The sequence below is a fragment of the Giraffa tippelskirchi genome, chromosome 8 (genome assembly GCF_054371585.1).
Source record: "Giraffa tippelskirchi isolate mGirTip1 chromosome 8, T2T-mGirTip1v1.2.pri, whole genome shotgun sequence".
Classification (NCBI taxonomy): domain Eukaryota; kingdom Metazoa; phylum Chordata; class Mammalia; order Artiodactyla; family Giraffidae; genus Giraffa; species Giraffa tippelskirchi.
This window is the reverse complement of record NC_137282.1, coordinates 103667911-103683513: the sequence shown is the minus strand read 5'-3', so window position 1 is coordinate 103683513 and position 15603 is coordinate 103667911. Positions and strand designations below refer to the sequence as shown.

Sequence of the window (15603 nt, the reverse complement as noted above, 5' to 3'; positions counted from 1 at the left end):
ATTTCTCTTTGTAGGGTAGGAGAGGGAGGATAAAGGAGGGAGAAAGGAGGATGTGAATACTGAAAACTTGGGGGAAGAGAAGAACAGTTATAAATAGACGTATTGTACTTACTATGGCAAGTTTTAACAAATAAGTTTTATTTATTCTTATAGAAAATTCAACTTCGTTAAACTTTAAGTTATATTAATTATAGGGTATATAAATATTTAAAGTTGTATTAAGGCCAACAAAACAGAGTTGAGGTCTTAAAAACCAATAAACATGACAAATATTTGGTTCACCTATTAAAAACTCAATGTATTTTTTGTCACATTAGAAAGCTAATCTTTTAGAAATCAGACTTAAATTGCAAAATTCAAACTTAAATTGAAGAAAGTAGGGAAAAACCACTAGACCATTCGGGTATGACCTAAATCAGATCCTTTACGATTATACAGTGGAAGTGAGAAATAGATTCAAGGGATTAGATCTGATAAACAGAGTGCCTGAAAAACTATGGATGGAAGTTCATAACACTGTACAGGAGGCCGTAATCAAAACTTCCTTAAGAAAAAGAAATGCAAAAAAGCAAAGTTGTCTGAGAAGGGCTTTACATATAGCTGAGAAGAGAAGCAAAAGGCAAAAGAGAAAAGAAAAGATACACCCATGTGAATGCACAGTTCCAACGAACAGCAGGGAGAGATAAGACAGCCTTCCTAAGTGATCAATGCAAAGAAATAAAGAAAAACAATAAAATGGGAAAGACTAGAGATTTCTTCAAGAAAATTAGAGATACCAAGGGAACATTTCATACAAAGATGGGCACAATAAAAGACAGAAATGAGATGGGCCTAACAGAAGCAGAAGATATTAAGAAGAGGTGGCAAGAATACACAGAAGAACTGTACAAAAAAGATCTTCATGACCCAGATAATCACGATGGTGTGATCACTCACCTAGAGCCAGACATCCTGGAATGTGAAGTCAAGAGGGCCTTAGGGAGCATCACTATGAACAAAGCTAGTGGAGGTGATGGAATTCCAGTTGCGCTATTTCAAATCCTAAAAGATCTGTGAAATCTTTTGTTTCACAAAATGATCTGTGAAAGCACTGCATTCAATATGCCAGCAAATTTGGAAAACTCAGTAGTGGCCACAGGACTGGAAAAGGTCAGTTTTCATTCCAATTCCAAAGAAAGGCAATGCCAAAGAATGTTCAAACTTCTGCACAATTGTACTCATCTCACATACTAGCAAAGTAATGCTCAAAGTTCTTCAAGCCAGGCTTCAACAGTATGTGAACTGAGAACTTGAAGATGTTCAAGCTGGATTTAGAAAAGGCAGAGTAACCAGGGATCAAATTGTCAACATCTGCTGGATCACAGAAAAAGCAACAGAGTTCCAGAAAAACATCTACTTTTGCACCACTAGCTATGCTAAAGCCTTTGACTGTGGATCACAATAAACTGTGGAAAAGTCAAAGAGATATGAGTACCAGACCACCTTACCTGCCTCCTGAGAAATCTGTATGCAGATCAAGAAGCAACAGGTAGAACCGGACATGGAAGAACGGACTGGTTCCAAATTGGGAAACGAGTACCTCAAGGCTGTATATTGTCACCCTGCTTATTTAACTTATATACAGAAAGTACATCATGAGAAATTCTGGGCTGGATGAAGCACAAGCTGGAATCAAGACTGCTGGGAAAAATATCAATAACCTCAGATATGCAGATGACACCACCCTTATGGCAGAATGTGAAGAGGAACTAAAGAATCTCTTGATGAAAGTGAAAGAGGAGAGTGAAAAGGCTGGCTTAAATCTCAACATTCAAAAAACAAAGATCATGGCATCCGGTCCTATCACTTCAAGGCAAATAGATGGGGAAACAATGGAAACAGTGACTTTTCTTTTGAAAGAAAGACTTTTCTTTTGAAAGACTTTCTTTTCTTGGGCTCCAAAATCACTGCAGATGGTGAATGAAGCCATGAAATTAAAAGACGCTTGCTCCTTGGAAGAAAAGCTATGACCAATCTAGACAGCATATTAAAAAGCAGAGACGTTACTTTGCCAACAAAGGTCTGTGTAGTCAAAGGTATGGTTTTTCCAGTAGTCATGTTGGATGTGAGAGTTGGATCATAAAGAAAGCTGAGCATCAAAGAACTGATACTTTTGAACTGTGGTGTTGCAGAAGACTCTTGAGAGTCCCCTGGACTTCAAGGAGATCAAACCAGTCAGTCCTAAAGGAAATAGGTCCTGAATATTCATTGGAAGGACTGATGCTGAAGTTGAACCTCCAGTACTTAGGCCACCTGATGCAAAGAACTGACTCACTGGAAAAGACCCTGATGCTGGGAGAGATTGAAGGCAGGAGGAGAAGGGGATGACAGAGGATAAGATGGTTGGATGGTATCACTGACTCAATGGATATGAATTTGAGCAAGCTCCAGGGAAGCCAATTGTGTTGCAAGTTATGAGGTTGCAAAGAGTTGGACATGACTGAGTGACTGGACTGAAATGGACTGAAAAATCAGGAAATGCATCTCCTGAGTAAGAGAGAAAAATAAAGTATTCTTGATTATATTCATGATCTAACTAAAAGTTCAAGCTGATAAAAGGCCAGTCAACTCCACGCTTATACAAGCATATATCTGATCACTAAAATCTTCATCTAATAGTGGCTCAAAGTTAATCAACTATATTAAATTATTCAACAATGATTACTTGAGCATCAGGTGAATGTTGCCAGAAAAAGACATTTAAAGACAACTTCTAAGTACCATTTCTGAATGCAAAAGGTTACAGCATCAGTGGAAATTTCTGGGGAAGTAATCTTCTGGTTACATAAAGAAAAAATTTGGAGATCTAAGTGATGATAATATGAAAATGCTTTTTATTTTTAGTTTTTCTGTATGAGGTTGAGAAACATAATAGAATAAAACAATGTTGTTTATAGGGAGTTACACTTATCTTACCCCCAATTGTAGGTTATTCAAAGAAACCAAACACTACCGTTTGTTAAAGCTATATTATTTTATATGTGTAACAAAGTTGTAATAACAGAATTATAAAGGAGACCTTTTCAATTAAGCTGAATTTCAGGAGAATAAAACGTTGCGTCACAAAATTCAACAAGTCTTTAAAATGAGATATGTGCTGAGATTTATTTTATGATAACACCAAGGTTAGGAGGGGTAGACAGTATAAATCAGACTTGAAAAAATATTTAGGAGTATTTTCAGACTCACACCCTTCTTAGCCATTTTTGACAAATTTTACTCCCCTAAATCTGAGGACATCTTTTTGTTCTGTATAATGACTTAACTTCTCTTGTTTGTTTTAAACAAATACAGTCTTCCACATATAGCTAATATTTTGCTTACCTCAAATTAAAAAAAAAAAACACAAACCTTAGAGGCTTTTACAAGAGAGATCAAAGAGAAATAAAGCAGAATTTGACTCTTAGGACCATTAATATAAATAAAATTGGTCTATTTTCTTTTAGGCCTCTGAGTGGGCTAATTTAGGACAACTGGCATATATATCAAACACTATGAAAACAACATTTTAGAAAGTAAGTTGAATAGAGGACTCAATCGTAATTTTAAATGAAGTATAAAAGACAGAAAGTCTGATATTTCAACTGCTTGACTCACCTGCGGCTAACTGATTTCTTCTCCACTTCACCCTCTCCAGCTGTATTAACATTCTCACTTGTGTCCTTTTTTAACTTTTTTGCAATTCTTCCTCTCATCTGGTTCTTCTCATCACCATCAACATATTCATTATGCTCTGCACCTTCATATTCTCCATCCTGTAAAAATTGAAATGTACTATTTATTGGGCATTCCATTCTCTCCTTTCACGTCCAGAGGTCTGTCTCAGACTCTCCTCACTGCATTTTAGGCCAGGGGTTTTTTTTTGTTTCATTTTGAACTAGTAAGGGCTCGAAGAATCTGCTACAGGTGGGAATACCCGCTGGGGTCTGCTCTGAGTATGCCATAGCCCAGCAAGGGTTGTTGCTGAATCCATAACCAGTCCCTCTGTGCAGCAGACTGTGCTCCTTCTGGGTCACCCAGACTTTTGTGCTGATCTGTTGTACATTCTTGTTCTTCCCCAGTAGGCAAGGTGGCTTCTAGAGGCAGTTGGCTAACATACTGACCTCACTCACGGATTAATACAAGTAAAAGAGGTGGAGGTAAAGAAGCTTCTATTTCCTCCTACAAATTAAGACACAGCAATCACTCCTCTCTCAAAACCCTGCAATGAGTCCCCAACTCTACCAAGACACTATACAATCTGTACCTCCTTGACATAATCTCCTACAGTTCCAGGCCAGCGACACAGCCAACTCTGGAGGTGCCCTTCCTTCCAACCTGAAACTCTTATTTTATGAATCTGCGTTGCTCACTCTTTCATCTCCTTCAGGTCTCTGGTCAAATGTTACCCTCTCAATATTCCTTCTCTTGATCATCCTAATAAAATGGCAGAACCATACACTCACCCACTGGGGTCTCTATTCCCCTTCCCTGTTTTGTTTTTCCTCAAAACATTTATAACTCATTTGACATACTATATATTTTAATTGTTTATATGATTGCTGTCTCCAATAATCAGAGGAAGGACTCCATAAGAGCTAAAATTCTGGACTGTTGTGCTTATTGCTAAATTAACAACTTCCAGAATAGCTTTCTGGATTAATAGAGAGAGGAGTGGAGAGAAAAGGAAGAGAGAAGGAGGGAAGAGGGTAGAGAAGAAGGAAGAAACTACCCAAGTTGATCTTTTTCTCTTGTGATTCTCTGACCAGGTGAATCAAGGTGAGACAGGATTCTTAACTTGAGGCCTGTGGACCCTAAGGCAGTGGTTCTCAGGCTATAAAATGTGGATTGTTTCTAATCTCTATGGATAGAAATTGTGAGTGTTTTCAGTGAGATGTTTTAAGACTTTCTTTAGCTTTAAAATTTCATAACCATTGACCTAGGTCTTCCATGTGTGGTCCTCAGGAGACAGAAAAAAAATGCCATGCAAATTAGCAAAATTTTGTTTGTGGATGCAGTGTTTCCTGGGACAGAGGTCCACAGTTTTAGTGACTGCAAAGGATCTTGGGACGCTAAACAGGTTAAAGATCATACGCTATCCTTAGGTGACCTCACCCCCACCAAGACTATAAGAACGTATGGATAATTTTACATCAGGCCTTGGTCCTACCTTCCAGATCCATATTAACATTGCACAGATGTCTCCAAGTTATCTGACTCACAAAATATACAGTATTAAGTACATTATTTTCCATCATTCTCCCCATCTGTCTTTTGTACCTATCTAACAAGCTGCCCAAATCAGAAACCTTATGGTTGTCTCCCTGAGAATAAGTCACCTCTTAGACCTCTTTCACGTCTGTCTCTCTCCCATCTCACAGCTGTGACTGTCTATCAGCTCTCCTCTCAACAGGACTTCCCTGGTGGCTCAGACGGTAAAGGGTCTGCCTACAATGTGGGAGACGCGGGTTCCCGATCCCTGGGTCGGGAAGATGCTCTGGAGAAGGAAATGGCACCCCACTCCAGTACTCGCCTGGAAAATTCCATGGACGGAGGAGCGTGGTAGGCTACAGTCCATGGGGTCGCAAAGAGTCGGACACGACTGAGCGACTTCACTTTCTTTCTTTCTTTCTTTCTTTCTTTCTTTTTCCTCTCAACATAGCTCCCTGACAGTTCTCCTTGACTCCTGCCTATTTCTTCTAATTTGTCCTCTCTAACATTCCCAAGAGGGATCTTCCTAAAATGCAAAGTTGACCACAGCATTCATCTTTTTAACTAATGCCCTTCAACTGTTCCTCACTCACTTTTAGAATGAAATTTAAACTCCTCACCATAGTCTATAAAGCTCTCTACTCTTTGACTTCTCCCCACCTCTCCAACCTCACCACTCTCCCTCCTGTCACTAAGCTCTGGTCACTTTGGTCTGCTTTCAGCTCCTGAAACACAACAAACTCTCTGCTACTTCAGAGCCTTTTGTAGATGTAGCTCCCTCTAACCCTCTTCCTTCCTGCTCCTCACAGTGAGGTCCCTCCTCAAAATTTAACCTTAGTGTGTACTTCCTAAACAAAGTATACTCTCTCCTTGTTACCATGTGTTAGCATATGCTGTTCTCTAAGCTAGAGTAATCCCACCCTTTACCAGTTTCTTTTTTGATCTAGTTAACTCCTAATTCTCCTATAAGACACAACACAGCATCATCTCTTCCCAGAAGGTTCTCTTGACCAGGTTAGATAGTCATTCTTTCTCTATTATACATAGAGAAAATACTGTCTTTTGAATAGGATAATAGATGAAGCTGTGTTCTTGCATGGACAGTTATGTGTTTCCTTCTGTACAATGCACAGATCAATGAGTTTTATATCAAGTGGCAAATGAATGACTTGAAAAACTTGATCTCTTACACATAAAGGAAATCCTGCCTTATCAGCTCTAATAGCCAGTACAAGTAATGCAGAAATGTCAAGACAGTTTTAAGAGAATGTGTTCTAAAATGTGTGTATGAAGAAGGAAACTATCATAAATGACTGATTCAAGCATTTCCCATATATCATGTAGGATGTCATGCATCAACATTTAAACATCATAATAAAACAAAATCAATGACATCTAAATTTTGAATATTCATGTAATGTTATGTGAGATGGAGAAAAAACAGGCAAGAAATTCATATATAAAATTCTGATTTTGTAGGAAAACAGATACATAAATATACTATGAAGGAAAATTCCAATATTGAAATACATAATTTATTTTTCAAATCTTTCAAAATTTTTTCAAAATTTTATATATTTATAAAAGATAATATATAGTACCTTTTAGGAAAAATAATCATTTGTAGAGATTTTGAATTTTCTATAAACTGTTCAACTATATTTATCCTAAAATTAATACTCACATCATCTGAATCTTCTGCTGCATCCCCTTTTTCACTACAAAAAATAAGAAAAACAAATTTTAGCTTCAAAATGAAACTAGCAAAATTATTCAATTATCCAAAAATTTAGAATATTTTGCTGCGATTAATAGCTCAAAAATACTTCAACACAGGAATTTCAGAATGGCATCATAGAGCAAAGAGAAACATTCTAAAAGGAAGTTGTTTTTATAAACAGAATAGAAGGTATGCTCCATTAGCACAAATACAAATTCACTAGAAATTTTTTTTAAAAAGCAAATAGACAATAGTGCTATTTTTATGAACAAAAGGCTGTAGAAATTAATTTCTTCTATTGGCTTGATGTTTTCAGGCTGAAGAAGACAAATCCTTCAAATACAAGTATGTTAAGAAGAGACTGTTTCAATACAGCATTTCTGGAAATAAGCTAAACTCAGCACCACAGCATTTTAGTTCCCCTTTCAGACACTGGTCCAGTAAATCACATACAATTACATTTAATAGTCAAGACATTTTCCCGTACCAAAGAGAAGCAACAAAAACAGTAAGACAGTTTTCCGGTAACTCCTGAAACATGTAAAGAATAATACTCAGTGAACTGGTCCAAAATGTGGTGATTTCCTCACAAAACCCTTCCAATCTGATTTGCTTACTCATGATTCTGAGACAAAAATGATTCAAGAAGAAGGTTAGTAAAAAAAACTTTGAATTAAACATTAAATCATTAAAGCAGACAGCTCTCTAGTGTTCAAACTATTTCGAGATTTAAAAGTTTAACAGAGGACTTTGAATTTAATTAGCTCAACAAAGACAGATAGATAGCAAGAGAGTGAATGTGACTAGAGTGATTCTCTCTCCATTATGCTAGTAGCTCTATTACCCCCATTACCAAAATGGTAGTTTTGTTTAGTTCTGGTAGGTAGCTTAGTTTTTTGGTTGGGCTCACAAAATTTGACTTACGAGAACTGACTGCTTACTCACAAAGGGAGCCAGAAAATTATCTGAGCCAAAAAAATAAGAGCTTAGCACCATACTAACCTTTCAACAGCTGGAACAGAGCTGAGATGTGGATCATCCTTAAGCAAGTCATGACTACTTTTGCTTTTCCCCTTCATGCTCTAAAAAGAAATGTACAATATAATCATGAGTGGAGGAAAAAACAGTCTTCCAAAAGGACAAGTTAACACATTTACATAGAATCTAGTACTGGTATACTGTGGTTATTAGTAAAAGATACATGTTCCTGAAAATCTAAGTAGAAACAAAAACTTTGTAAAATAGCAATCTTATTCTCCCATAGACTAAAAATCTTATTTGAAAAGCATCTCTCCTTCAAAAAGTGTGATATATCCTTAAAAACAAGTTTATTGATTACTATTTCCAAACACTAAACACTCTTTATGATTTCCTAATTAATTTTTGATTGATATATTAAAACTTAGAAGATAAGTCACAAGAGTAATTTGAAATAAACACACACTATTATTCTTCAAATATACTGTGTATATACTAGCAGTATAGTATTCTTGCACAGAATCACTTTTAAAATGTACCCAAGCAACCAGATGAGAACATCTATAAAATACTATTTAACATATGTAAAAGATCTTTTCATGTATGACTATTCATCAGTGACCTAACATTTATTAAATAATTTCAAGTCATATTATCAGTAAATTTATACTTTAAATTTATACAAGACATTATAAGATAAGAACTAGAACTATTAAAAGACTGACAAAATAATGCCATTTTTGGCAACACAGATGGGCCTAGAAATTGTCATACTGTGTGAAGTCAGACACAGAAAAACAAATGTCCTATGATAATTGCCTATATGTGGAATCAAAAAAAGGTACAAATGAACTTAGTCACAAAACAGAAGTAGAGTCACAGATGCAGAAGACAAACTTATGGTTACCAGGGGATAAAGGAGGGGAAGGGATAAATTGGGAGACTGTGATTGACATATACACACTATTATATGTAAAACAGACTGATAAGAACCTACTGTATAGCATAGAGAACTCTGCTCAGTACTCTGTAATGACCTATATGGGAAAAGAATCTAAAAAAGAGTGGATATATGTGTATGTATATCTGATTCACTTTGCTGTACACCTGAAACACAGCACTGTAAATCAAATATACCCTAATAAAAATTACAACTATTACTCTAATTTATTAAATATATACTTGTGTCAGGCACTGAGCTACAATACAATATTCTCAAATCTCAATTCCTCTTGTCCCCAAACGAAAGTAAGTAAGGTAGGCATTATTAGCCCCATTTTACAGATGGAAAATAGACTTAGAGAGATTAAGTAATTTACTAAGCTAGTGGTAGAGAATCTAGGATTTAAACCTTGGTCTATCGCACAATGATATAATCCAGTTTTCTTTTTCCTATAGGCCCCTATGGACCCAGAACAACTGGCCTGTTTCAGAGCTGCAGACTATTGTACAAGCTTCCCCACCACAAGGTGAGAAAACTTTAAATTCATACTTTCTATCTTAAGGTGGAAAGCTGCTTACCATTCCCATCCCTCAATTAATCATGTCTGAGTGACCAGTATGAGGTTAGAGTTAGTTGATAGGAAAAAAGATAATTTCTATCTTGAAGGACATTTTTATTTTGAAAAATTCATTACAAAATGTTAACTGAAATTTTAAAATGTCAAATACAGAGAGGTGAAAATACCTCTTTTCCTTTATCCTCATTCTTCACTGCTTAACAATTTTGAGAATAGGCTTCTAAATTTGACAGGCCTTACTTTGAAGCAGATGTATACTTTCTGAAATTTATTTCCATGATGAAAATAATAGATTTTAGAATTTTTCTGTATTAACATGGAGTACTCCACATTTTACAGACCTCATCAGTTTAAACATACTTATAGTCCAGTTTCACTAGGAAAAATAAAAACTATTCTCAATTAATCTAAAGATACTATTATCTGTACTTTTAAAAAGTCACAGAATCTGATATGCAATTAATATATATTTCTAATTCCATAATCTTATGAAAACCAAGAAGTAATAAAAAGACCAACATCAAAGAATTACTTGATGTTTGTCTAACAATGTAAACTGTCCAAAAACTGAATGTGGTATAACAGAACACAGGAAAAGAGGATAACAGTTGGACCAAAAGAATTTCCAAATATAATAATCAGTAATTCTGTGGGCTATAGGCCAAAACTTGTCCCATTTGGGGAAAGAGAATGACCTCATCAGACTTCAGAACCTATGCCTACAAAATGGAAATAATAGCAGTTTTGTTAAATGAGATATATGCAAAAGTGAACAAATGAATATAAAATGACCTCAATTAGAATAAAACACAAGCATCTTTTTTTCATGTTTTCCTTTCTAAAATTTCTTCCTTCTGCATTTCTAGCCACCAATGTTTATTTTCATTTACTCTAAGAAATAGTTCCTTATCAATTCTCCCCATGTGCTTCCTTCATGGAGTCACAATTACAGACATAACAGCTAGAGGTGGCCTCAGACTCTCTAGTCCAGAAACAGATAATAGATCAGGAAATGAGAGTTGCACTAATACATAAGAGGAGTAAGATTAGAATTCAGGTCTCCAGGTTCTTGGTCCATTAATAAGCTATACTATTCCATTTACTTGTAAATCAGTTCAGTTCAGTTCAGTCGCTCAGTCGTGTCCGACTCTTTGTGACCCCACGAATTGCAGCACACCAGTCCTCCCTGTCCATCACCAACTCCCGGAGTATACCCAAACCCATGTCCATAGAGTCAGTGATGCCATCCAGCCATCTCATCCTCTGTCGTCCCCTTCTCCTCCTGCCCCTGATCCTTCCCAGCATTAGGGTCTTTTCCAATGTGTCAACTCTTCGCATGAGGTGGCAAAGTATTGGAGTTTCAGCTTCAACATCAGTCCTTCCAATGAACACCCAGGACTGATCTCCTTTAGGATGGACTGGTTTGCTCTTCTTGGTTTATAATTGTTAGCTTAATTAGTATTTTTTAAAAATAGGTTTTGGACTTCCCCGGTGGTCCAGTGGTAAAGAATCTGCCTGCCAAAACAGGGGACACAAGTTCAATCCCTGATTCAGGAAGGTTCCACATGCCATGGGGCAACTAAGTCCACATGTGCCACAACTACTGAACCCATGCGCTGCAGTTACTGAAGCCTGAGCACTCTATAGCCTGTGGACCACAACAAGAGAAGCCACCGCAATGAGAAGCCTGCATACCACAACTAGAGAGTATCCCCCGCCTGCAGCTAGGGAAAGTTCACACGTGGCAACAAAGACCCAGTGCAGCCAAAAATAGATAAATAAAATTTTTTAAAAAATGGTTTCTCGTTTATCTCCTAAAACTTAAACCAGCTTAAAGGAAAAGAAGAAACTTGTCTTAACATTAACTTTAAATAAGACTTCACAATAGAAGTAAACTGATTAATATGAATAATCATTACCATTTCAAATTTAAATTAATATTTTCAATTAAACTAGTATAGAAATGTATGATCAAAAGCAATTTTTTAGATGTCCATTCCCACTATAGTAGACTTTGAATACTGCAGGCCAAGAAAATAAATAGGAGATAGGCTCTAAGAGGGTAAAAATGAATTCAGATATTTCTTTCATGCCTATTCTTTCTGAGACCTATTTTAAGGTTCTTATTTATACCATCAATAATTTTAGAGAAAGAAGAAACATCAAATATACTTTAAAATAATTTTTGAAGAAGTTACATAAAGGCACCTGGCTCATTAATCAGTTTAGGGGCTGAAAAAAATACTAAATATATTTAGTGAGCACAATAGAAGAAGCTCCAAGGTAAATTCAAAACCATAAGCAAATCTGAAAATGAACATCAAAGAGGATTTGGGAAAGTTATATTATTATCTGCTACTTCTTATCAAGAACACAGAGGCAGTGAAACAGTGAGAACTAAATACAAGTAGAAAGAAAGCAAGAGGCATAGCGGTCAAGAAGTTGGAAGATCTGAGTGTCAATTTCTAACTACCTCAGTGTGATAGTTAATTTTATGCTATGTACCCAAGTTGTCTATTCAAACACCAGTCTAGATGGTGTTACAAAACTAAGTATTTTTTTAATATGTGATTAAACACTTAAATCAGTAGACTGAGTAAAGCAGATTATCCGATAAAATGTAGGTGGGCCTCATCTAATCAGCCAAAGGCCTTAAGAGTAAAGACTTTCCCAAGAAGAAGCAATTTGGCCTCAACACTGTAACACAAAAAGTATGCCTGACTTTCCAGCCTACAGATTTTGGACTCAGGACTGTCACAGTAACTCCTCCTTGAGTTTCCAGCTTGCTGGCCTACTCTACTGATTTTAGACTTGCCAGCCCCCATAAACACATGAGCCAATTCCTACAATTCAATCAATCTATCAGTCTTCATCTATGCTTATATATATCTATACACACACACACACACACACACACACACACATATATATATATGTATCTATGATGAACCGTGTTACATTCTTGTGACCTTTAGTACAGAACCAGAAAACTTAACAGTTAGGAGGAAAAATCTTAAACTATTTGATCTAGTCTCCCACACAATGCAGGAATCTCCTTGACATCACTGACTAGTCAACCAGTATCTCCACACTGGAAAGGAGCTTAATAACTATATACACACATACATGAAAAATCACCCCTTTTTAAAGGACTTCTGTAATTGGACCACTTTCTCTAATTGGAGAAAAATTAAATCTATGTTTAATTTTCAACCATCCAACTAATCCTATTTCTACCTTCTAAAACCAAAAATGAACCATAAACAAGTGCTGTCAATAGGAATACTCCGCACAGTTTCGTTTAGATACAAATAGGTTCGTAGGCAGGTAACAGCCCCTAAAGATGTCCACTTCCTGATCCTCAAAACCTGTGGGTATGCTACTTGACTTGGCAAAAGGAACTTTGTCAGTAAATTAAGAATTTTGAGATGAGGAGATTATCCCAGATTATCAGGGTGGGTCCAAGGTAATCACAAGAGTCTTTATAAGAAAGATGGAAGCAGGAAAGTCAGGGGCAGAATGATGAAAAATAAGAAAGACTTGACCTGCTATTGCTGGCTCTGAAGATGAAGAAGACATAAACCAAAGAATACAGGCAGTCTCTAGCAACTGGAAAAATAAGGGAATGGATTCTCTTCAGCGCCAGAAGGAAGGCAGCCCTGCCAATACCTTATTATCTAGCCCAGTGAAGCCTGTTTTGGATTTCTGGCCTCCAGAACTATAAGATACTAAATTTATTTTGCTTTGAATCATTAAGTTTATGGTAATTTGCTACAGCAGAAATACAAAGTGATTACAAATATGCCAACATTTTAAAAAAGTGAAATATAAACAACTAGAAAGATAAGTAAATTAAAGTTTAATACAATTTAATCAGAAAAAACATTTTATAAGATAGACTGGGGAACTCCCTGCTGATCCAATGGTTAGGACTCCACATTTCAACTGCTGAGAGCGGGGGCTCAATCCATGGTCAGGGCACTAAGATCCCACAAGCCATGTGATAAAAAAAACTATTTAACATTTCCGACAGCCTCTGTACAAAACTCTCCAGGCCATGCCTAACCCACCTGGAAACTATAATCTCACAGGATAAATGAGAATAAGACAAAAACATTATCACTTTATACTCAAAAGTGATATATTTATCAATATATGTTTTTCCAGGTAAGAAAAAAGCTTTTTTATAAATTTGGGTTTGAAATTAAAATGCTAACATATCTTGCAGTAAGAAAAATACTGTGTATCAATATGAATGTGGCACAATTTAGTAACTATTTTCAAATTTAGCTATTAAGATATTTTTTTACTAGACCTACCATTTAACTTGCCTCAAGAAAACTATTCATCTGATCATAAGTTTTTATTAGAAAAACATTTTCTGACATTCTTGTTTAAGTTATACACAAAAATTCAGGAGTAAACTTTAAACCAATGTGGACATTTGAATGAAACTATTATTTAATAAAGCAATATAAAGGAGAGTATCTTCCAGATAAAAACCTTTCAAATATCTGAAGCCTAGGCTCACATTTTCAGTTAGATTTTATTTCACCAAGGTATATCCAGTTCCTCAAGCATTTTCTGAGGAGCATGTTTTTGGCATCATGCCCATCCTCCTCATGACCCTCCCTTCCTCTAAATACATCTAGTTTGTCAGTATCCTTCTTAAAGGTGTTCAGAACTGAACAAAATGCTGCAAATGCGATCCCCCAAAATGCAAATATTAAATTCCTTATTCCAGAGACCTTACTCTTAATAATTCAATAAGGCTTACAGGCTATTAAGTCATACCTATTTAGCTGATTTCATTAAACTAAAGCACAGAATATACATGTACTCCTATTACATTTCAACTTACTAGTTCAAATAATTAGGCACAGGTTGACAACAAAGCACTCTTTGGGCAGAAGTATTCAATCAGCTCTAAATCCATCTGACTGTACTATCTCCCAGATCACATTTCCTCATGTTGTCCACAAGCATATCATGAGAGACTCTGACAATGTGCTTTCCTGAACTCAAGATACGTTGTTATGGCATCCTCCTATCATGCAATCCTATCAAAAAGGAAATGAAGTCAGTCTGGCAAGTCACTTAACCAGAGTCTCAGTTTCTTCATCTATAAAGAAAGGAAGTTGGACTAGATCCCTTTGAGCTATAAAATTCTATTATTCTAAAAGAGATTTTATCAGGTAGTAGAAAGATACTGAAATAAATAATGAAAGAAAGCTAACCCTTGGGAGAGAGGCACCTTCTCATGAATATTGAGTGGGGTGAAGCAGTGTCTGTAATCCCACACTGATAATCCATAAACCAGAGGCTACTCTATCTTATTTCTCCTTTCACATAAAGTAAAGCCTCAATTCAGACTTTACCAATTATTAACTTGTGATGTTAGGTTCTGGGATAAAGATTAACACTGTGGAGTCACTGAAAGAAAGAAACTTGATAAGCAAATGAATAATGAAACAATTATTTTCAAGCCCTCTAGAAATACTTAATTTCATGCAACCACTGAAACTACAAATTGCTCTTAGTCATTGTAAAAACTGACTTGACTTTGGCTCTGGTTATCGACATTTAAAAACAGTAAGGCTAAATTTTTAAAAATATATCATTTGGTCACACTTTTCCAAAATTCAGGCTAGCCTTCCCTTTTCTGACCCAAGTTTCATTGTACCCAAAAGGCAAAATGTATTTGAAGAGTGAAGAACAGTATAAAAGCAAAATAAAATATATTCTGTTCTCCCTAGAATTTATCTCATGCTCTCTACAGAAATTTCTTTAAGCCAGTAAATGTCAACAATTTTTGGTGTTGTTGCTCTCTTTTCTCAAGCTAAAGTTACCCATGATTCCATAATATGAATAGACAAAACAGGTAAATTCTGTATGCCAAAAGATTCTGCTTGTTGTTTCAAGACCCACTCACATATGGAGAATGAGTCGTTGGTGGGTCACGATGTACAGGTATACACCCGTGCTCTCCCAGGCTGCTCAAGCTACTAGCAAGCACCCTGTGGGGGTGCTCAGGAGGGGCCCTGGGCCAACGGTGCTGCGCTCATGACCTCCTACCTTAGGAAGCTGGATGCTGGTGAAGTTTCTCAGCAGCCCTCTAGACTACCTGAGTGCAGGGCAGCAGCTTCTGCATGATAA

At 36.3% G+C, this 15603-nt stretch overlaps 1 protein-coding gene across 2 annotated transcripts in view; it reads right to left on the bottom strand.

Moving 5' to 3' along the window:
* Nucleotides 1–15603, bottom strand: part of CWC27 (CWC27 spliceosome associated cyclophilin) — a 256601-nt gene that overhangs the window by 196648 nt on the left and 44350 nt on the right. For both annotated transcript variants that reach the window (XM_081518289.1, XM_081518290.1), the window contains 3 exons: nucleotides 7952–8031; nucleotides 6914–6947; nucleotides 3637–3794 (listed from right to left, as the gene is read on the bottom strand). In XM_081518289.1, coding sequence (XP_081374415.1) covers nucleotides 3637–3794; nucleotides 6914–6947; nucleotides 7952–8031 — 272 coding nt within the window. The remainder of the gene's footprint in view (nucleotides 1–3636; nucleotides 3795–6913; nucleotides 6948–7951; nucleotides 8032–15603) is intronic.